This window comes from Zingiber officinale, chromosome 6B, assembly GCF_018446385.1.
Source record: "Zingiber officinale cultivar Zhangliang chromosome 6B, Zo_v1.1, whole genome shotgun sequence".
In the NCBI taxonomy this organism is placed as follows: domain Eukaryota; kingdom Viridiplantae; phylum Streptophyta; class Magnoliopsida; order Zingiberales; family Zingiberaceae; genus Zingiber; species Zingiber officinale.
The window spans coordinates 129,143,155-129,166,454 of record NC_055996.1 but is presented as its reverse complement, the minus strand read 5'-3'; the positions used below and the strand labels follow the sequence as shown (position 1 = coordinate 129,166,454).

The window sequence follows — 23,300 nt, the reverse complement described above, 5'->3', positions numbered from 1 at the left end:
GCCATATTTGTGAATTAGAAGTGATTTATCTACTGATATATTAATTATCATTATCATTATTTAATCGTATGCCATCATTACTTGAAGATCTATTACATGAATTTTATTTATTGTTTATTAAGTTTAAATCACGTATATTATTTAATGGGGATGTAGATCGGTAGAGTGCTAATTTAGTCGATGACGTTAGAACCTGAATTTGGTCAGTTAGAAAATAAATTTATCTTGTTAAAAAATTAATTAAATATTATTAATAAAAAATAATTAGATATTATTTTTAAAAATTAAATATAAAAATAGGTGAGAAAGAATATAATTGATTCATAAAATATGATATTAATTGATTCTGATTGTTTATAAATCAATTATATAATATTATATTTTTGAGAATTTAAGTTTTTTTATCAAATTTATAAATAAATTTATAGATAAATAATATTTTTTAAAAATAAATAAATAAATTTATAATATTAAATTAATTAATCATTTAAATAAATTAAAAATATTAAAAAAAAATTAAACTCTCAAATTCAAAAGATAAAAAGGCTAAATTTGAACCATGACAACTTGATTAATTAAAGGTTTGGTTTTAGTTGTACAAAACTCGAATGTTTAGATTATTAATAAAAAAAATTATAAATGTGACTTTGGTTTGATATTAATAAGGTGATTCGTGATTGTTTAATACCTCGCTAATTTATCCTTAGATTAATATAGAAGAGATAAATCATGAGTGACTACTAGGTGTTAGTGTAGATGATTAAGATATGGAAAATGACATGTTTAAATGTATCGAATTTCGATTCCAAAATTTTATATAATAATACCTTATCTTTTAATCATTGTACCGTTACGAGAAGATTGATTTAATATTAATAAAGATGAATATTCTAAATTATTTTGGGTAAAATTTTATTTTGAATTTACTCCATAGACGAATTAAAGGAAAAGTAGTTGAATTTTGATATGTATAGGCTGTATTTTGGATTTATTCGAATTAGAGGGGAAAAGTAGTTGTCCTGTACATCCGTGTGAGCACCCCGCGTGGTAGTGTACCTCACAGGTTTGAGGGGCTTCGGATCATCACAGGTTTGAGGTGCTCCGGATCATCTAAGATATCTCGATTAATGTTTTTTGTTTATTTTTTTTTAAGTTCTCAATTATACTAATAAAATTTTATATTTAGGATTTAGAAGTTATGTTATAATATTAAATAAAAAAAAAATTTAAATGTACACAAAATGTGTAGATAATATATACATGATACTATATATATATATATATATATATATATATATATTGCACATCTTTATATGTGTGTCAGCCTACTTTATTCTAAATTTTTTAATCTCTTTTATTTACATATAATAATTTTCTTCTCTTACCTGCATACAAAGTGATGTTAATTTCTAATTCTCTTCTATCTTCTACATGTAAACCAACACCAAAGCGACAACAACATTGGTGTTGATTTGTGCAAAGCAGCATCAACGTCTGCAAACCAGCACTAACACAATAACGCTAGTTTACACAAAGCAACACCAACTATTAGTGTTGGTCTATACAAACCAGTACTAAAATAACATCAACGTTGGTACTGGTTTGTGCAAATCAACACCAACATGGTACTGATTTGCACAAATCAACATCAATGTGGTGCTAATTTGTGCAAACCAGCACTACACTTGTGCTGGTTTGTACAAAGCGGCACTAACTGTTGATACTGGTCTATTGGTGCTGGTTTATATAAAGTAGTACCAGTATGGTGCTAATTTGTGCATGTTGATACTGATTTGTACAAACTAGCACCAACGTGTGTAAATTAGCATCACGTTGATATTGGTTTATGCAAACTAGCATCACGTTGGTACTAGTTTGTGCAAACTAGCACTAGTGCAAATCAGCACTAAACTAGTTTGCACACTTTGGTGTTGATTTTCACAAATCAACACCAACTAGTGTTGGTTTGCACATGTTCATGTTGGTTTGCTCAAAGCGGCACCAATGTAGTGTTAATTTAAGCACGTTGGCACTAGTTTGCGCAAACTAACACCAACGTAGTGTTGGATTACACACATTGGTGTTGATCTGTTGGTGCTAGTCTGCCCAAACCAGCACCAACGTTGGGCTGATTTGCACATACTAGCATCATGTTGGTGTTGCTTTACGCAAACCAGTACCAACACCAATTTGCACAAATCGGCACCAACAATGATGCTGGTTGGCGCAAATTAGCACCAATGTGGTGTTGATTAACACCACTATTGGTGCAGTCTTGAAAGACCTGCATTGTGGCCTTGGGTCGGGTGCGGCGGGGGCGCTGGGGACGAACGATTTTGTCTTTTGCCACTTGAAAGACCTGCATTGTAAATACTCGAACTGGTTCAACCGACTTGATTTGTTAGATAATCCATAACCTACCCTTATTATAATACTTATTACTTTATTAAATAGCATAGGGTCCACTACTACATATTTATTATAACAACATATCTCTTTTACTCACATTTCTTTTAACATTAACCCTCATTATTTATTGGTCTCATAATCCACTCAATTATCTTAAAATTATATCATATTAAATAAATATATTTTAAAATATTTAAATTATTATTATTATATTTAATAATAATTTTACTTTCTAAAAAAATAATTTTTACTGTTTTTAAAAAGATAATATTAAAAATTTTAAAATATATTTATTAAAAATAATATTACTCATTCTTCTTATCATTTTCCCCTTTCTTGCCCATTTAACGCCATGACTATGTCCTCATGAAATTAGTAGCCCCAAGACTATGGTGCAATGACAGGGTTCCAATTTATCCTAATCCAGACTCCATGTTACCAGCCTGGTTTATCTTTTGTATTTCATTATGAAATTAGAATCGACCACCCCAAGTTTCGCATCTTTCCGTTTAGGTCCTGCTCTTCCTTTCTACGCCCTCCAGCAGCCCTAATATTCGTACCACTACAATTAAGGTAACACCGCCACCGTCTCTCAAAGTCCACCCCGGAGTCTCTCTACCATGCTGCCTGCTTACTCCCCACGGCCATGGTGAGCAGCGCCCGCTTCCATGACCGCCTCAAATGCTCTCACACGCCCCGCTCCACCATTCCGTGAGCTACTGCCGCTGCCGCCTCCGCCGCATCCTCTTCCTACTCGCCTGCCCCGCCCACCGCCGCCTGTGCACCGCCTCCGAACCCAGCCCCGACCCTTCCGATCTCTGGATCGCCAAGATAGTCTCTACCATCTTCCGCCTCGCCCCTACTCCCGCCGCGGCCGAACCCCGCCTCTCCCCCCTTCGCCCAGTGCTATCCCCCTCCGTCGTCCTCGCCGCCCTGCGTCGCCTCCGCGATCCTCTATCCGCCCTTGGACTCTTCTACCTTAGCCGCTCCGATCTCGGCGTCGTCCACCTTCCCCAAGCTTTTACATTCCTGATCTCCTGCCTCTGCCGGTCCGGCCTCCAAGATGTCGCTTTGAAGTTGTTCGATGAAATGGCGAGCGAGGGCCACACTGTGGATGGCTCCTTCGTGGAGTTTCTGGCTAATTCCTGTATCGAGGCCGGTAAATTCGACCTTGCCACTGGTTTTCTTGCTGCAGTTTCCAAATACGGATACCGCTTGCAAGCCTACACCTTCAACAAGCTCCTAACTCTTTTAGTAAGGGAAGAACGAGTTAGTGATGCCGTTCTTCTTCTGAGACAGCATTTAGGCTTTCAGTTTCTATCCATTGATACATGTAGCTTCAATATACTCATAAAGGGTCTTAGTAGAGTAGGTGACATGGATACTGCATTAGAGGTTTTCAACCAGATGCAGAGCTTTGGCTACGTGCCAGATATTATTACCTATAACATTCTTATTGATGGGCTCTGTCGAGCCGATCAGGTTAATAATGGACACAAGATTTTGCAAAAAGTCCGATCGGATAGTGCATCGGTGCCAAATGTGGTCACATACACATCTGTCATTTCTGGTTATTGCAAAATCGGCAAGATGGAAGAGGCATATCAGGTTTTTGATGAGATGATTGGTGCTGGAATCAAACCTAGCAGGATAACATACAATGTTCTTATCAATGGTTATGGTAAGATGGGGAATATGCCATCTGCTATTTCTTTGTATGAGAGAATGTTAGTTTGTGGTTGTCCACCTGATGTTGTTACTTTTACTTCATTGATTGATGGGTATTGCCGAAGTGGACTGCTCAATGATGCAATGAAGCTTTGGGATGAGATGAATCAGAGGGAACTAAAGCCTAACGCATACACCTTTTCTGTTGTTATACATTGTTTGTGCAGGAAGAACAAGGTGGGTGATGCCAGAAATCTTCTGAAGGTACTGAATGGCAGGAGAGATGTTGTGCCACGAGCCTTCATTTACAACCCTGTCATTCATGGGCTTTGTAAGGTTGGCAACATAGACGAGGCCAATTCAGTTCTACTAGAAATGGAGGAAAGGAGTTGCACTCCAGACAAATATACTTACACTATACTTATCATTGGACACTGCATGAAGGGAAGAATGTTTGAAGCCATAGCCATTTTCCAGAAAATGGTTAATTCAGGATGTACTCCGGATAGCATAACAGTTGATTCTTTAATATCATGTCTTTTAAAGGCTGGGATTCCCCATGAAATCAACAAGATAAAGTCTTTTGCCTCTGGAAGGGGTTCAAATTTTGAAATACCAAATCTTCAGGACATTCATTCATCCATTGGTAAAAGCATGGATATTTCAGTGGCTATTTAAGTGATAACGGTGTCTTCGGTGCTGAAATGTTGAAATACGATGATGAGGATGATCATCACAGAGCAGGGGACCCTTTAAAGGTCACAATTGACAGAACCAACCGATCGAATAAAAAAGTTAAACCACTCATTGTGGTATTCTATGGTCACTGATCTCTGCTGCAGTTTTCTCAAGAAATGTAGATTTTGACAGGTGTGGGAAGCACATTGTTATGATCTGCAACTTCTTGTGTTTCTTTAGGAGCCTTGTGCCATCACTTAATTTCTGGGTAATGTGATTGCTGTGATCCATGAATACTATTGAGTTTCTGTCAAATGGTTGATTTGACACTCACGGAAGATAATATGAACAAGATCGGAGAATACTAAAACAAGATCTATTCAACATTATAAGGTTTCATTTTTGTTTTCTCTCCTTATACAAGTTGCAGTTGTTTAAAATAAGTGTTTAGGTGAAATTTCACTACTTATGCTGCCTATGTTTAAAATTTTTGGTGCTGGCATTTTCATGCCAAAAAGATTTGCATTTTTCCAACTTTATGGCTGTTTTTTTCCGTGTCCGCACACAAGTGATATTGCAAAGAATTGTTTGCTCTTTGTATTTGAAGCATCCTGTTGTATTTTGATAAGAATTTTCTCAACCGAGCTGTTCTTGCATTCTTTTTGAAGTTGGATTTTACTACTTTAACAAGTAATGTGTCAAGGTACCTCTAATGGTTTGAACCACTTCTATAGGCTATTTTGATTCTTGTTAATTTTTCTGATGCAAGTTTGTATAGATAAGCAATTCATATGCACATAAATACACAATACAGTTTCATGGGCACATGCTCTTTAAATCTAAGACACGAATGTTTATGACATAATTTGGATAAACAACCCTCATTTCACATGACAACAGATGCAATATTCTATGGAAAAAAGAACTGAATATCACTTTTGTCTATTTCAATAGTTTCCTTTTCAGTTTAAAGGAACCACTTGATTTTCTTTCGATCTGGCGACACTTTCCTCTGAAAGAAAGCTCGTAAAAATAACTTGCTCTTCATGGAATATAGATTAGAGGACTTCTTATTTGGAACTGAATATCACTTTTCTTGAATCACTACAAAAATTTCTTGTATGAACATTTAAAACCTCGTTAGTTTGAATGTATTGTATTTTAATTGAGCTGTCTGTTTCCATTTGAATGTATTGTATTTTGATTACTTGAGATCATCAAGGACTTGATTTGCGGAGTCGAAGGTGGCTTCCATGCCACTTTAGGCACATCACTAACTCGCTGAACAATTCGGCCATGGTGGAGCAGGTCATTCTCTTACAATGCGGGTCATTCTCTTACAATGCGGGTCAATACAAAGATGAGGACCGCAACTCGTTTCACAAAAAGAACAAGGCACTACAGTTGGTTAACATGGTAGCTGTTTCTTCGACAAAGGCACAGTAGGTGAAGGTTCTTCTCCTGCTTCAGTAGTGATGCTTGTCAGGATAGTTTGTGCACTCCTCTATAATTACTCACGTGACAAAAGACGATTCGTTCCTCCAATGCCCTTGTCAATCTGTGTCCTTAGGTCAATACGGAGGAGGTAAATCATAAATAATTATTAGCCATTAGTTCAGTTGGCTAAGTTATGGGAAAAGGGACGTGCCAAATTTCAATCTTAAAATTTCATATGTCAACACCTCATATTTCAATTACCGTACCTTTCCAAGAGGATACTCATCAGGTCTCGTAGATGCTTGAGATTTTGCATAATGCAATGATTGAGCAGCATGGCATTGCAACATCACAATTTATAGCATAGGAATGTAGGCATGGATGGTAGGTAACAATAATATAGAATTTGTCTTCACGGAGTATCCAGTTGAATAATGGATGATAGATTTGTTATAATAAGATAGAGATTAATTTTGATAGATGCATGTTCTCGGAGAGAAAATTTATCTCACCTCTTAACCACTTAAGATTGACTATAAACTGACTCCGTAATTTATCTCTCTGCAAATAGGCATCTAGGATGAGTGTAATTATTATTTTTTTTTTACAGTAACAGAGAATCTTTACAAAAGAATATACATGAAATGAAGATTTGTGTTCATGCTTGATCCTCGTACATCACAATACATTGAGCACAAACAATATGCAGAGTTGTATGTTGCGAGCCATCTTTACCAACACAATGAGATCACTTGACCCCATTAAAGGACTATAAACACTAGCAGTTTGTATTTGCATCAATAATACAAATCCTTGGGGTTAGCTTCGTCAAGCTTGCGTGCCAGAGAGCACGAATCCTCGCCCTACTAAAGGGAGCACACTTTTTCGTTTTCCATTATTATGATATAAATCGGTCTGTTGTGGCCGCATTGGTGTGTGTAGGCGCAAGGGCAGTCATCGGAGTGAGAAGGGAATCGGCACACCGGCCTGCCCCAACGATCCACAGTGTTCCTGTTTCAGCGTTTCACAATGCCAACTAAGAACCCATCTCGCCCATTCTACCATTTGAAGCATGTTGGACAATATGTTATCGGAGTTATTAAAAAAAATTATTAAATTAAAATTACACAAAATTAATTTTAACTTATTTGAATTGATCTGAGTGGATAAACTAAAACTGTCATCGGGACTGATTTTACCAAATTTTTTATGGTCCAAGTTACGGAGTTGATGCGGTGCATAACAAAATCAAGAGCCGATCGCCGAGTCGGGAAGGGAATTCGCTGAGTAAGATACCGAAGTCTGTGTTTAACGTAGTTTCCTTAAAACAGATTCACCTCACCTCCGGCTGTGTTTCGAGCTTCTCTCGAGTCGTTTGTTTCCCAGAATACAATAGTAAAATCACGCACGTAACCACGCACTGGTTGTTCGTGGCTAACTAAAAATGCACCCGAGTATTATCACGAGTAGTTCAGCCGAACAGATGCACGACTGAGAGAGTTTTTGTGGGAAAATATAGGTGGACAGAAGTTCGCTTCTTGCTCTTCCTCTCGCTCTCTTTCTAGCTTATCTTCCGCTACTCTCTATTCTTTGCTCAAGATCTAACCTCCTTATATAGGAGTCCTCACCTTCTCTACAATGAATGACCAATTATAATGCTGGGTTTAATGTCATCATTAATGATTTTAATGTCTTCATTAATGTTGAGACGTTACGAAATCATTAATAATGAATTTAATGTTGTCATTAATGTTGAGATGTTTCAAAGTCACCATTAAGGGTTTAATGTCGAGCATTAATTTCATATTAATGTTTCTGTTACCCTCTTGAGTAGGTAGTAAAAAGAGATTCGGTGGTAAAATATTAGTTTATTCGGTTGGGCAAATCTTGCCTCAATTGGTTAGGCATTCGACGTGCGTAGATTATACTCACACACAAGTCAACTTGGTTCAGTACAAATTCGGACCCTAGATTTGCACTCACCACTACTCACCTATGTATGAGAGAGTCTCTCCTCATGCATATGTTTCAATATCAACGCATGTGCCATAATTTAAACCAATAATAAAGCCAAGAGACTTCTAGCGTGGGACTAACAACCCATGCATAATAGAGCTTTTTTGTCTCCACCTCTTTATTCAATTCACATTTTCAATAATCCTCCACATGAATGCAATACAAGGTATGCGATAACATTCAACAGTTGAGTCAAGTATAGGATAGGTAGGTTTTATCCTTTGAATCTTTCCTTATGAAGATCTGTTTGGATATTGGCTGACAGTAGACATGATGTCCTTGAACTGTTCTGTCATCTATGTAAGCATTGACAAATCTCACCCAAGACTCTCCCTGATGCAACTCAGTTCTCATGAGTGTGTTCATTCTTGGCCATGAGAACGCCTGATTTTATGATAAGCTCTAAGAATTGTGCCTCCAATTCTCTTCAAAGCGACCCCCCTTCTTTCTCATATAGGTGATCCCTCGAGAGTATTCATCTATACCAAGATTACTCGTATATCTATTCAGTTTACTTACTGCGTAGGCGAAGTCTGATCATGTACAACTCATAAGGTACATCAGACTTTCAATCACTCGAGAGTATTCTATCTGAGAGATACTTTTATCTCAATTTTTTGATAGACGTTGACTCGTATCTATCGACGTTCGTGCTAACACAGTATCACCGTTAGTAAATTTCTTAAGAATCTTGTCCATGTAATGAGATTGACTAAGAATAAGTCCTTTTGTTCTTCTAAAAATTTTGATTCCTAGAAGAAAAAAAATGTGGAACCGCCACATTAGCGGCCCCCCTAGAGCCGGTCCCACGGATATGGAGGGAGATAAATGCAAGTACACAGGTGGAAAGTGCATGGCGGAGACGTTAACCCCAGGCAGTGACACCCCGGGGATCGACCCTTGGACCTTTCAGCCACAGAACCATGCACTCCCCATCTGTGCTACGCCCTGGGGACAAAAATCATATTAGTTAAGTCATGTCTTTCATACTAAATCTTGAGTTCAACATATCTTTAGTGGATTATTTTATCATTAGTCCCAATGATAAGTATGTCATTTACATATAGGCACAAGATGACGTAGTCATTCTCTGTGGCGTTCATATAGACATATTTATTACATTCATTAATCTTGAATCCATATTCCTTCATGACATTATTAAATTTCTTATGTCACTGCTTTGGTGCTTATTTCAAGTCATATAATGACTTCACCAATCTATAAACCTTGTTTTTCTGTCCTGATATAGAAAACCCCTCAGGTTGCTCCATGTAGATGTCCTCGTTTAAATCTCCATTTAGAAAGACTATCTTTACATCCATCTGATATATTTTGAGATTTCATAGAGCTACAATAGCCAACAACACTCTAATGGAAGTTATTTTCGACACTGAAGAATATGTATCAAAGTAATCAAGGTCTTTTCGTTGTCAGTATTCTTTGATTATCAATCTGGCCATATACTTATCAATTGTGTCATATGACTTCATTTTCTTCTTGAAAATCCACTTGCAACCTAATAGTTTACTTCCCGGAGAAAGATCCGCAAGTTCTCAAGTGTGTTTTTGTAAGATAGATTCTATCTCAGATGTAATTGTTTCTCCTTAGTGAAGTTCATTAGAAGAGCTTACTGCTTTTGAGTAATTTCGAGACTCACTTTTTAACATGAAAGTGATAAAATCCGATATGTAGGATTTTTATACCCGGGCTCTTTCACTCCGTCTAAGCTCAACCTCAACTGGTTGCTCATCATCATCTTCAACTTGTGTTTCATATGCCTATTTTGAGGAGCTAGCTTCCTCTCGGGTCTTATACGGAAACACATGTTTGAAGAACGAGATATTTCTTGATTCTATTATCGAGTTCTTGTGTATATATGGTATTTGTGGCTCATATATAAAAAATTGATACATACTATTATTATGTACATATTCAATAAATATGCAATCAATAGTCTTTGGTCCTATCTTAATCCTTTTTGGATTAGACACCAAAACTTTGACAAGACACCTCATATTCGTAAATATTTGTAGGACGGTTGTCTTCTATCCCACAACTCATAAGAGCTCTTATCTTAGGACACCTTATTTAAAAGATAATTAGCTGTTAACACAGTTTCCCTCCACATGAACTCTAGCAATCCAAAGCTTAATAGAAGAGCGTTTATTATTTCCTTTAAAGTGTGGTCCTTCCGTTTCAAGTTTTGACAATGCTCTACCACGTTGGCTTTCACAGTAGCCTAAGAGAACAGTCCTCTCCGAACTCTTATTGTCTTCTTCAATTCAAAGTCTAACCATGAGTTCTTTCCACGTTCACTCCTTGCGCTTGTGCTTCAGGTAGTTCTTGAAGTCCTTCCAGCCAGGAGGCAGCTTAGCAATCACTTAGAAGGTTTCACTCAGGACCATCCCTTCTTAGTGGATCTCGTGTAAGATCACCCGAAGTTCCTGGACTTAGCTAATCATCATCTTGGAGTCAATCATCTTATAGTCTAGGAATTATTCCACGATGAACTTCTTGGCTCTTGCATCCTCCATCTTGTACTTCTTGTCTTGGGACTCCCACAGCTCCTTAGTCATTCTCTTCATGCTATACATAACGTATAGCATGTCAGTAAGGCAATTGAGGATGTATTTTCAACAAAGGAACTCAGAGTGAGTTCATGCCTTCACTATACTAATGGTATGCGCATCAGCATCCTCAGCATGCTTGGGAGGGTCCTCGGTCAAGAACCAAATCAGATTGAGTGTGGTCAAGTAGAAGAGCATCTTCTGCTGCCACCTCTTGAAGTTCAATCCAGTGAACTTCTTTGGCCTTTCCCCGTAGTTGATTGGTACAATTCCAATCAGGTAGAGGGGGCTTTCATTTGTTGAGTCTGTTGTATTTCAACATTTTATTTTGTAGCCATCTCAACAGAACGAAGTCTATTTCAAGATTTTTGGACAATCTGTTGTTGGAGATATTGGGAAAAATTACTGAATTGAAATTACACAAATTAATTCTAACTTATCTATTAAGATGACATGAGTGGATAATCTTAGGCTGCCAACTGGGCTGGTTCTGCCAAGCTTCCGATGATTCAAGTTGCGGAGTTGACGCAGTGTGTAGTAAAATCGGGAGTCGATCACCGAGTCAGGAAGGAAATTCACTGAGTAAAATATCGAGACTTGTGCTTAACGTAATTTCCTTGAAACAGATTCGCCTCACCTATGACTGTGCTTCGAGGTTCTCTTAGGTCGTCTATTTCCCAGGATACAACGACAAAATCACACATGCAACCAAGCACTGGTTGTTCGTGGTGAAGTGAGAATGCGTCCGAGTGCTATCACGAGTAGTTTAGCCGAACGGATGTACAACTGAGAGAGTTTTTGTGGGAAAATACAAGTGGACAGAAGTTCGCTTCCTACTCTTCCTCTCGCTCTCTTTCTAGCTTATCTTCCGCTACTCTTTATTCTTTGCTCAAGATCCAACCTCCTTATATAATAGTCCTCACCTTGCCTGCAATGAATAACCAAATGATGGTCATTTAATGCTGGGTTTAACGTCATTATTAATGGATTTAATACTTTCATTAATGTCGAGATGTTACAAAATCATTATTAATAGGTTTAATGTCGTCATTACGGCTGAGACATTATAAAATTATCATTAATGAGTTCAATGTCGTCATTAATGTCGAGACATTATAGAATCGACATTAATTTCATATTAATGATTCCGTTATCCTCTTGAGCAGGTAGCAAAAAGAGATTCGATGGTAAAACGTTAGTTTATTCACTTGGGTAAATCTTGCCTCGACTGGTCCGACATTTGACTCGCACAAGTTATACTCACACACAAGTCAACTTGGTTCAGTGCAAATTCGGACCCTAGATTTGCACCCATCCCTGCACACCCACACGTGAGAAAGTCTCTCCCCATATATATGTTTACAATATCAACCATATATATGTTTACAATATCAATGTATTTGCGATAATTTAAACCAACAAAAAACCAAGAGACTTCTAATATGGGACTAACAACTCATGCATAATAGAATCTCTTTGTCTTCACCTCTTTATTTCATTTACATTTCCAACAAAGCGCAAATGAGTGGTGGCTGTAGCTACCTCCTTATATCTCCAAAGGGCGGAGATTCCATACTCTGCCTGCAAGCGCATCTCCTTTATTCGGATCTGAACTTCTAGCGAAAGCATCTCTTCACCCCTTACGACTGTGTGCGAGGATTGATACTTGTAAGGAATTATCTATATCAGTACGATAAAAGGAAAAACTTATCGAGCAGATGGTGTTCAACAATAACTCACCCGTTAAACATAGGACATGCTATGTAGTCTTTGAACCTTCCAATAACTTCATGCCATAGTCTATAATGTTTAGAGCCTTATAGCAATCTCCCTTGTTATCGACAATTAAACGTAAGCAATTGATGTAATGAATTTAATCCATGTTTAACTTTTTCCTACAAATAAGCATTAACAAAAATTAGAAGTCGTAGTTACATCAATAACCTTTTTAAAATGGACATGTAGATGGACTCTTACTTGACCATCTTCGAGTAAATGATATACAAGCTCTTTGCCTTTTACAAAGAACGTGGTAACTAACACCTTCATCTGTTAGGACTTTCCCTAATTTTTGGGATGCTGATGCAACTTGTGCTTCATCAGCATTTTGCTGGAGCATATATATACAGCGGATTGACAAATCTCTATGCTTATCCGAGTGGAGATACTCGAAGCACAAATTCTCCAACTGTTCCTTTCAAGCCAAGATTCCCAACCTGCTAGCCAAGGGAGCAAAGATCTCCAGAGTCTCTTTTGCAAATCTCCATTGTTTAGCCGCGGGCAATGCTTCCAAGGTCATCATGTTATGGAGCCTATCTACTAGCTTGATAAGAATTGCTCTCGTACGTCATTGCCAGAAAAATTGTGTGCATATGATCGGCCTTAATGGCTTTGCTAGCGGTGTTGCTATCACGAAATCACTTTAAACATATTATAATAGCTATAGGGAGCTTCTACAATAACATTAAATCCAAGAGTATTTTCAAGCTAAAATCTTGAGGAGGGCAGAAGTGAAGCAGGAATATAGTATAATTTCAAAACAATCAATAAATATACCTTAAAAAAATTTTACACTGAAATTACAATTGTTCACGATGAGAACTCATGATCTGAGCTCGTTGAATAATAGTTTCATTATCAATTCTATTAAAAATATCTTTCTCAATATACGAAACCATACAAGCATTAAGTCAATAATATATAAAACTATTGAACTTATGTTAGGAGGGGTAAAATGTATAAATAAGGGGATAAAATTATAAACTATAATGATACTAATAAAAAAAATTGAGTGGAGTAGTTGTCCCCTCGAATGTACATAGACTCGCCTTTGGAGGAGGAGGTCCATTTGATTTTTTTGAAAAACAAGTTTTGGGGGGTCCTTTAGATTTTTATAAGATGATCCATTACTTATGAGAGGACAGAATTCACAGTTCCCGCTCACATTTTCTTTCTTCCTTAAAGAAAATGGATTTTATTGTAAAATAACATATGTATGTAGATATCCATGAAACTCCAATATTCCATAAACTCTCTCATTGCTTCATAACCCATCATCTCTTATAAACCCCTAATTTATGTAAATACATGAGCATGGAAGTGTCAAAAAGGTTATGTACCTATAAATACCCATGTATGTATGCTTTTCATAGATGAGAAAGAGAAAAGAAAAGGTTAATAATATTTCCTTTTCATATGCAATTGCTTATATAATTTCACAAAAAGTTATCCACGAGAGTTTTACTTTGTTTATATATATATATATGCTCCATCAAAATTATTCACATGTTAAGAAGTTAAATTTATAGTTCCTTCATGCTTTATTAACTATTGTCCAATTAACTATTAGTTAGTTACTTATTTGCATGACTTGCAACATTTCAAAAATATTTTACAATTTTATGTTATAAAATCATCTTTTGATTATATCATGTTTTATCCTTTATTAGTAAATATATATGATACAAGATAATAATTATTAATGATTTAGTTTTCTTTGTATTAGATTCTCACCATATCTAATCTTTAAAAGATAGAGTTTGTGACTCTTGACATTTCGAGAAAAAATTATTTATTGTGGATTTTGGATGCGAAAATTCATTTGGATGCTATAGGTCTTAGATACACCATAAAAGATAGAAATAAGGAATCTTTATAAAATCGTGCAAAAGCAATGATATTTATTCGTCACCATCTTCATGAAGGATTGAAAATCAAATATTTGACGATCAAAGATCCACTTGAGTTATGGAATAATTTGAAGGAAAGGTATAGCCACTGTAAAACCATGATCCTTCCAAATGCTCCTTATGAATGGATTCATTTGCATTTACAAGATTTTAAATTTGTAAGTGAATATAACTCAACTATGTTTAGAATCAGCTCAAAATTAAAATTATGTGGTGAAAAAATTATCGATGAAGATATGTTGAAAAAAAAACATATTCTACCTTTCATGCATCTGACATGCTCCTACAACAACAATATAGAAATAAATGTTTCAAGAAATATTCTGAGTTGATTACATGTCTTCTCGTGGCTGATCAGCAAAACAACGAGCTTTGATGAAAAATCATGAGACCAGCCCAACTGGTGTTAGTCCATTCCTTGAAGTGAATGAGATAGCTTGTAAAAATGATAAGCAATAGCACAGACAAAAATTTCATCGTGGTCGTCGTCATATACATGGAAATGATTGATTTCAAGTAAATCATGATGATTATAATAAAAGAAACACAACAACTCACCTAGAAGTGGGTTAACAATAATGTCTACCAGAAATACAAATGACAATGATAAAAAGGTTTAAAATGGACAAGATAATGATGAAAAGAAATCAAAATATTTATATTATAGATGTGGCATGAAAGTGTTGGTTGCTACTCGGAAAACCTATAGGTTCCACTGTACAAAAATTTTGTACAAAGGTCTGAACCTTTTCCTAGCTACCATGTGTTCTTTTAAATTAAATTTTGGATCGCCTGCGGAACTTAACACGTTTGATCCAAAACTTAATCTATTTGTTCTTTTAGGTTTTGACTTGGATCTCCTGCGGAACTTAACACGTTCGACCCAAGTCTCCTTAAGTTATTAATTCCATTAAATATTAATTTCCATAAAAGGTTCCTAGTACTGACGTGGCGAGGCACATGGCCTTCTTGGATATGGGAGCAATCACCACCGACTAGACAAAACCTTTAATAGAAAGCTAATATTTAATTTCCTAAAATAACTTTAGGTTAACCAAAGAGAGCAATCAAATCACAAGGAAAAGAAAGAAACAAAAGAACACAACTTCGAAAAAACATATTCGAAATTCTAGAACGTAAGCCTCTTGTATTTAGTATTATTTCCATAAATAACTAGCATGATGCGGAAATAGAAATTACTAGTTATACCTTGTAGAAAAACCTCTTGATCTTCTACCGTATTCCTCTTCTAACCTCGGACGTTGTGTGGGCAACGATCTACCGAGATGAGAAACCACCAACCACCTTCTTCTCCTCCAAGCAAGGTTCGGCCACAAAGGAAGAACTTTACCAAAGAAGAAAATCACAATACTAACCAAGCTCCAAGAGATGCTAGCTTTCTCTCCTTCTTCTTCTTCTTCTTCTCCAAGTAGTATCCGGCCACCACAAGAACTCCAAGAAAGATGAAGTATTCGGCCACCACAAGAGGAAGAGAGGGAGAGGGTAATGGCCGGCCACAACACCAAGGAAAAAGGGAGAGAAAACAATAGAGGTTGTATCTCATGAAGGCACCCCTACCCCTTCTTTTATATTCCTTGGCCTAGGCAAATTAGGAAATTTATTTACAATAAAATTTCCTTAATTTCCTTGACATGATTTATTTGAGAAAAATAAAATAAAATTTCCCAAATAAACTCTAATGGTCACATCAAGAGGAAGCAAATTGGACAAGTTTCAATCAACAATTAAAACTTTCCTTATTTGTTTCCGGAAATTTTAAAAAATAAAATTTCTCTTTAAAAATCTCTTCATGGTTAATAAAAGGAAATATCTATAATTTTAATTTTATTAACATGTGAATAATTTTAAAGAGAAAATAAAAAATCTCTCCAATCTACAAATAAGGAAAGAGATCTAATCTCTTTCTTTAATCTTTTGTAAATCTTTTACAAGAGAGATATTTTAATTTTAATTCTCTTTAAATTATATCTACCACATAATAAAAATTAAAATTAAATTTCTTTTTTAATTTATTTTGGCCGGCCCTACTAGCTTGGGTTCAAGCTAGGGCCGGCCACCCAATTTTATACCTAGGCCGGCCCTAGCTTGATCCCAAGCTAGCTTGGCCGGCCCCTATTGGGTGGGTATAGAAGGTGAGTATAGGTGGGTATAGAACTCTATAAATAAGAGGCTACGATAGGGACCGAGAGGAGGAATTGGTTTTGGTCTCCTGATAAAATTAAGCATCCCGTGTTCGCCCCGAACACACAACTTAATTTTATCAATGATAATTCATTCCACTAGAGAACTATCATTGAACTACCGCACCAATCCCAAATTATATTTTTGGGCTCCTTCTTATTATGAGTGTGTTAGTCTCCCTGTGTTTAAGATATCGAATGTCCACTAATTAAGTGAGTTACTGACAACTCATTTAATTAATGTCTAAGTCCAAGAGTAGTACCACTCAACCTTATCGTCATGTCGGACTAAGTCCACCTGCAGGGTTTAACATGACAATCCTTATGAGCTCCTCTTGGGGACATTATCAACCTAGTATCTCTAGGACACGGTTCCTTCTATAATCAACAACACACTATAAGTGATATCATTTCCCAATTTATCGGGCTTATTGATTCATCGAACTAAATATCACCCATTGATAAATTAAAGAAATAAATATCAAATATATGTGCTTGTTATTATATTAGGATTAAGAGCACACACTTCCATAATAACCGAGGTCTTTGTTCCTTTATAAAGTCAGTATAAAAGAAACGACCTCAAATGGTCCTACTCAATACACTCTGAGTGTACTAGTGTAATTATATAGTCAAGATAAACTAATACCTAATTACACTACGACCTTCTAATGGTTTGTTCCTTTCCATTCTGGTCGTGAGTTACTGTTTATAATTTATAAGGTACTGATAACATCATCTTCTGTATGTGACACCACATACTATGTTATCTACAATATAAATTAAATGAACAACTACAAACAAATGTAGATAATTAGACCAAATGTGATTCTTTATTCATAATGAATGTTTACAAAGCTTAGGCTTTCAGTATACACTCCAACAGAAAGGACATTAGTCACGTACTTATCATACGCCAAAATACCTTACTGATCTCTACCAAGCCTCTTTAAAGGGCAAAGCAAAAGATATAGAGACAAATGTTGTCTTTCAAGATAATAACACAATTCTTGGTCCTTCTATGACAATACATTTGGATATTTTTTATTCCTTTACAGATCCTGATAGACGAATAAACAATTTGATTAAAAATAAAGATATTTATGGAAATATATAAGATGATCAAATATTTTAAAATAAATTAGTTTGTTTGCTATTATATTTCTTTAGTAATCTTTAAGTTGTTTCTCATTGTGTATTTTTTTTATTGTAATAAAGAATATCATGGATTTTGGATTCAATAATAGAGATTTATGTCTTGTTGATAGTACAATGATACATTCTATATTTAGAAAGGAAAAATATTTTTCTTATTTAGAAATGAGTGAAAGTAATGTTAAAACAATATCTAGTAGTACAAATATTATTGAAGGTTCTAGAAAAGCTAATATATCATTATTTAGAGGATCAAAATTTGTTATTGACAATGCATTATTCTCTCCTAAGTCTTAAAGAAATTTGATAAGTTTAAAAATATTCATTGAAATGAATATCACATTGAGACACATGATAAGAATATTGAATATCTTTATATAACAAAATTAATGTTGGGTAAGAAACACATATATGAAAGATTACCCATTTTCTCATCTGATTTGTACTACACAATAATATATGCGGTAAAAACAAATGCAACAATAAATCTAAATTTTACTAACTCGAATGATTTTATACCTTGGCATGACTGGTTGGGACATCTTGATTTTACATTATTTCAATAATTATCAAGAATTCACATGAACAACTATTAAAGAACTAGAAGATTCTTCAATTTAATGAATTCTCATGTGTTGTTTGTTCTCAAGGAAAACTTATTATGTGGTCTTTACAATTTAAAGTTAGAATTGAATCCCCTACATTTTTGAAACGTAGACAAGACAGTATATGTGGGCATATTCACCCACCATGTGGACCATTTAAATATTTTATGGTTCTAATTGATGCCTCTACAAGATGGTCACATGTATGTATATTATCAACTCGTAGCCTAGTGTTTGCGAGATTGCTCGCCCAAATAATTTGATTGAGAGCACAATTTTCAAAATATTCTATCAAGAAAATGCGTCTTGATAATACTGGTGAATTTGCATCCTAAGTATTTAATGACTATTATATGTCTATTGGGATAACTGTTGAACATCATGTTGCTTATGTTCATACACAAAATGGTTTAGCTGAATAATTTATTAAACATCTCCAGTTAATAGTTAGATCATTGATTATGAGAACTAAGCTCCTTATATCCATTTGGGGACATGCTATTTTGCATGCATCAACATTTATACGTATCAGGCCAACCAGTTATCGTGCATTCTCCTCTTTACAATTGTCATTTGGTCAAGAGCTGAACATCTCCCATTTGAGAATATTTGGATGTGCAATATATGTACTAATTAGTCCACTACAATGAACTAAAATAGGACACCAGAGGAAAGTGGGAATATATGTTGGATATGATTCTCTTTCAATTATAAGATATTTGGAACCAATGATGGGAGATGTCTTTTTCAGCACGATTTGCCTACTGTTACTTTAATGAAATAATTTTTCTAAAGTTAGGGGAAGAAAATAAAGGGTTTCCCAAAGAAGTCACTTGGCATGCATTATTATCGCAATTTGATCCTCGTACAAATCAATGTGAATTTGAAGTTCAAAAAATAATTCATTTGTAAACTAGTGCAAATCAATTGCTTGATGCATTCACTGACCTGAAAAGAGTGACTAAGTCATGTATACTAGCTATTAATGCTCCGACAGATATTGATGTACTAATTGGACAATCAATTAATGAGACTACTACTCGTCTGAAGCATGGTAAACTGATAGGTTCTAAAGATAAAAATCCCTGAAAAAGAAAAGGAGCAACTAATCAAGATATTCATTTTGAAGAGGCTCGGTCTCCTATAGAGACGACTGACATAACTATTGATAAAACTCTAGAAGAGGTTAGATACTTGAAAATAATGAAGAGATCTCAATAGATTATGTCAGGATAGAGAAGAAATTGAATCGATCAAAATTAGTTGTCAACAATAAATGTACATACAATGTAGCACTTGATATTGTTTATGAAAACGAGGATCAAGAACCTAAATCTATTGAACAATGTCGTAGTAGGCATGATTGTCCAAAATGGAAAGATGCGATTCAAGAGGAATTAAATTCACTTGCAAAACATGAGGTTTGGGGACCTATAGTCCAAACACCAAAAGGTGTAACCCCTATAGGGTACAAATGGATTTTTTAACGAAAGTGAAATGAGAAAAATGAAATCATAAGATATAGTTTGTTAGTGGCACAAGGTTTTTCTCAAAAACCTAGTATTGACTATAAAGAAACATATTCTCCTATACTAGATGCAATCAAATTTCAGTATCTTCTTTGTATGACAGCACAAGAAAAGTTTGAAATGTGTTTAATAGATATAGTAACAGCTTATTTGTATAGAAAATTTGATAATGATATTTATATGAAAAATCTTTGAAGGACTCACGAAGCCAGAAGCATCAAGTTCAAATTTTAAACATATTTATTCTATTAAATTACAAAGATCTTTGTATGAATTGAAGTAATCAGGACATATGTTCTATAAACGTCTAAGTGATTATTTGGTGTAACATAAATATCAAAATGATCCAATACGTCCATGTGTTTTTATAAAAAAGGATGGACCAAAATTTGTCATTATTTATGTATATGTTAATGATTTGAATATCATTGGAAGTCTTGAAAACTTATATTTACCATTAATATCTTGAAAAGAGAACTTGAGATGAAAGATTTAGGAAAAACAAAGTTTTGTATTGGATTACAAATTGAACATTTTGCGGATGGGATTTTTAATCATCAATCAGCTTATATACTAAAGGCTAAAACAATTTTATATGGATAAAGCTCATCCATTAAGTTCCTTAATGGCTGTTTGATCGCTTGATGTGAACAAAGACCCTTTCCACCTAGTAAAAATGGTGAAGAATTGCTTGGTCCTGAAGTACCTTATTTAAGTGCCATTGATGTATTAATATATCGTGCTAATAATACAAGACCAGATACATCATTTGCTACAAATTTATTAGCAAAATATAGTTTTCTCCAACACATAGACATTGGAATGAAATTAAACATATATTTAGGTATCTTCAAGGTATCATCGATTTGGGCTTGTTTTATTCTAATATGTCTACTTCATAATTAATTAGTTATGCAAATACAGGATATTTATCTGATCTACATAAAGGTCGATCTCAGACTGGTTATTTATTTACATATGGTGGAACAACTATATCTTGGCTATCTACCAAACAAACCATAGTTGATATATCATTGAATCATTTAGAAATACTTGCAATACGTGAAGCAAGTCTGGAATGTGTTTGGTTGAGATCAATGATTCAGCATATTAATGAAAAATATGGTTTAGTTGCTAACAAGAAAATTCCAACAATATTGTATGAAGACAACGTAACATGTATAGCTTAATTAAAGGAAGAATACATCAAAGGGGATATAATTAAACATATTTCACCAAAATTTTTCTTCACTCATAATATACAAAAGAATGATGATATTAAAGTTCAACAGATTCGTTCTAGCAATAACTTGGTAGATTTATTCATCAAAGCATTACCTACAACAACATTTGAAAAATTAGTACATGGAATTGGATGGGCAGTTCAAAGATCTCAAATGATATTTCAAACAAGGAGAGTAAATTCTCACTATACCATATTATATTGTTTGATAAATTCATAGTGATACGACTATGGAATGACATACTCTTTTTCCTTATTAGGTTTTTGTTTTCCCATCAGTTTTTCCTATGAGGTTTTAATGAGGCAGATTCCTTAATTATGGACATCCAAGGGAGAGTGCTGTAAAATAACATATGTATGTAGATGTCCATGAAACTCCTACATTTTATAAACTCCCTCATTGCTTTATAACTCATCATCTCTTATAATCTCTTAATTTATGTAAATACATGAGCATAGAAGTTTCAAGATGGTTATATGCCTATAAATATATGTATGTATTCTTTTCATAGATGAGAAATAGAAAAAGAAAAGGTTAATAATATTTCCTTTTGATATGCAATTACTTATATAATTTTACAACAAATTTCATTTTTACCGTTTGTACAAAATAAAAGAAAAATAAAAAACTGCATCATCTTTACCACGATATGTTGATTTAAATTTAAAGTTGGAGGTTTAGTTAGATCTTCCTAATCATATCTAACTACCCTTTTATGTTATTATTATAACGATAAGGATAGTCAATATGGAAGGATGAATAAAGAACAAAGATTAACCATTCAAGAGAAAAAAACATAGTAAAATGGAAAAGAAAAATGAAGGCATCTAGTAGTAGATTCACAATTTTGAGTTTAAGTTGTTGTCGTTGTCAAAAAGTAGCTTTGCTTGATTTTAGATGGATAAAAAAATTAATCAAAATTTAATTTGCAAACCGATTTTTTTTTTAAAAAAAATATCTCATTTCTTATGCAACCAATCCTTTCTCTATTCATCCTTCAAGGAAAAACGATAAAGCAATTACATAAATGATCACTAGGTAAGATAATAAGCACTATGATCATATAGATATCTTGAAGAAAAACAAAAGGATACCCGGAGAAGAAACTCCTACTTATAATTAGAGAGACGAGATCAAATTTGATAGCTAGGAAGATCAAACCAAATTAGATAGAAGATTAAGAATAATCGCCTACCTATAATAACAATTTGTTGTATTAATCATCTCTTCAAATCCGAAGACCGCGATAAGTAACAAGATCACAACCTACTTGATTTTCCAAAATGGCAATATCTCCCATTTCTTTCAAATGGTTTAATTAATATTGGTCAGATTGGTTAGGTTTATCAAATAAAAAATTAATAATTTGACCTGATTAATTTACTTTATAAACCACATTTGAAAATTAAAAGATCTTGATAATTTGATCAACAATCCTTCTTACCTTTTGTTTATTTAATTCAAATGTCTAAACTTCGCTCGACTAATACCGAAGATAAATGATCAACCTTCATAAGTGTTTCTATTGGAATTTGAATTGTAAACGTCTTATTTATCTTTAAATATTTTACCACTATATCACACTCATCCTTTCTTACGTTTAGTATCAACGTTGGCCTAAAGTTTTATGTTTGTCCTCATGACGATCTGGAGTTTACCTCGTCATTATTTCTATTGGAATTCTCAGAAACTGGCGATCTAGAATTTATCCCGTCATGCGCTTATGACCTGTGTACCTATATGAACCTGTCTCCATATCCATGAGACCAGCATTAGAAGGACCGCTAAGGTAGCGAATCTACCCTTTTTTTTTTTTTTTATGTTTGTCCCCATGAAAGAAAGAAAAGACAATAGAGGTGAGAGCATAGTTAAGCAACAACTTTACATGATCCTAAGAGATGGAAGGTATATTGGAAAAGATTGAGATCAAGGTAAACAAGGACCTCACAAGATCGAGGATCGAGATCATGGTTGAACTTTATATATTATTCATTTTTGTTCAAATCCATTTATTGCTTTAGATACATCATACATTTTTTTGGTGGCCTTCCGTGAATTAAGTAGTAGTTAAAATGCCATGGTTGAACTTTCATTAATGGCCT

General features: G+C 34.6%; 1 protein-coding gene across 1 annotated transcript; it reads left to right on the top strand.

Annotated features, from left to right (window-relative positions):
* Positions 1 to 2,873: 2,873 nt before the first annotated feature.
* Positions 2,874 to 5,154, top strand: LOC121989497 (pentatricopeptide repeat-containing protein At2g06000-like). Its single transcript, XM_042543584.1, has one exon. The coding sequence runs from the start codon at positions 3,091 to 3,093 to the stop codon at positions 4,753 to 4,755; it is 1,665 nt and encodes a 554-aa protein (XP_042399518.1). The 5' UTR covers positions 2,874 to 3,090; the 3' UTR covers positions 4,756 to 5,154.
* Positions 5,155 to 23,300: the final 18,146 nt, after the last annotated feature.

Bases quoted from the DNA above. Each gene is read 5' to 3' on its own strand.
- LOC121989497 (XM_042543584.1), top strand. From the start codon at position 3,091: ATGCTCTCACACGCCCCGCTCCACCATTCCGTGAGCTACTGCCGCTGC.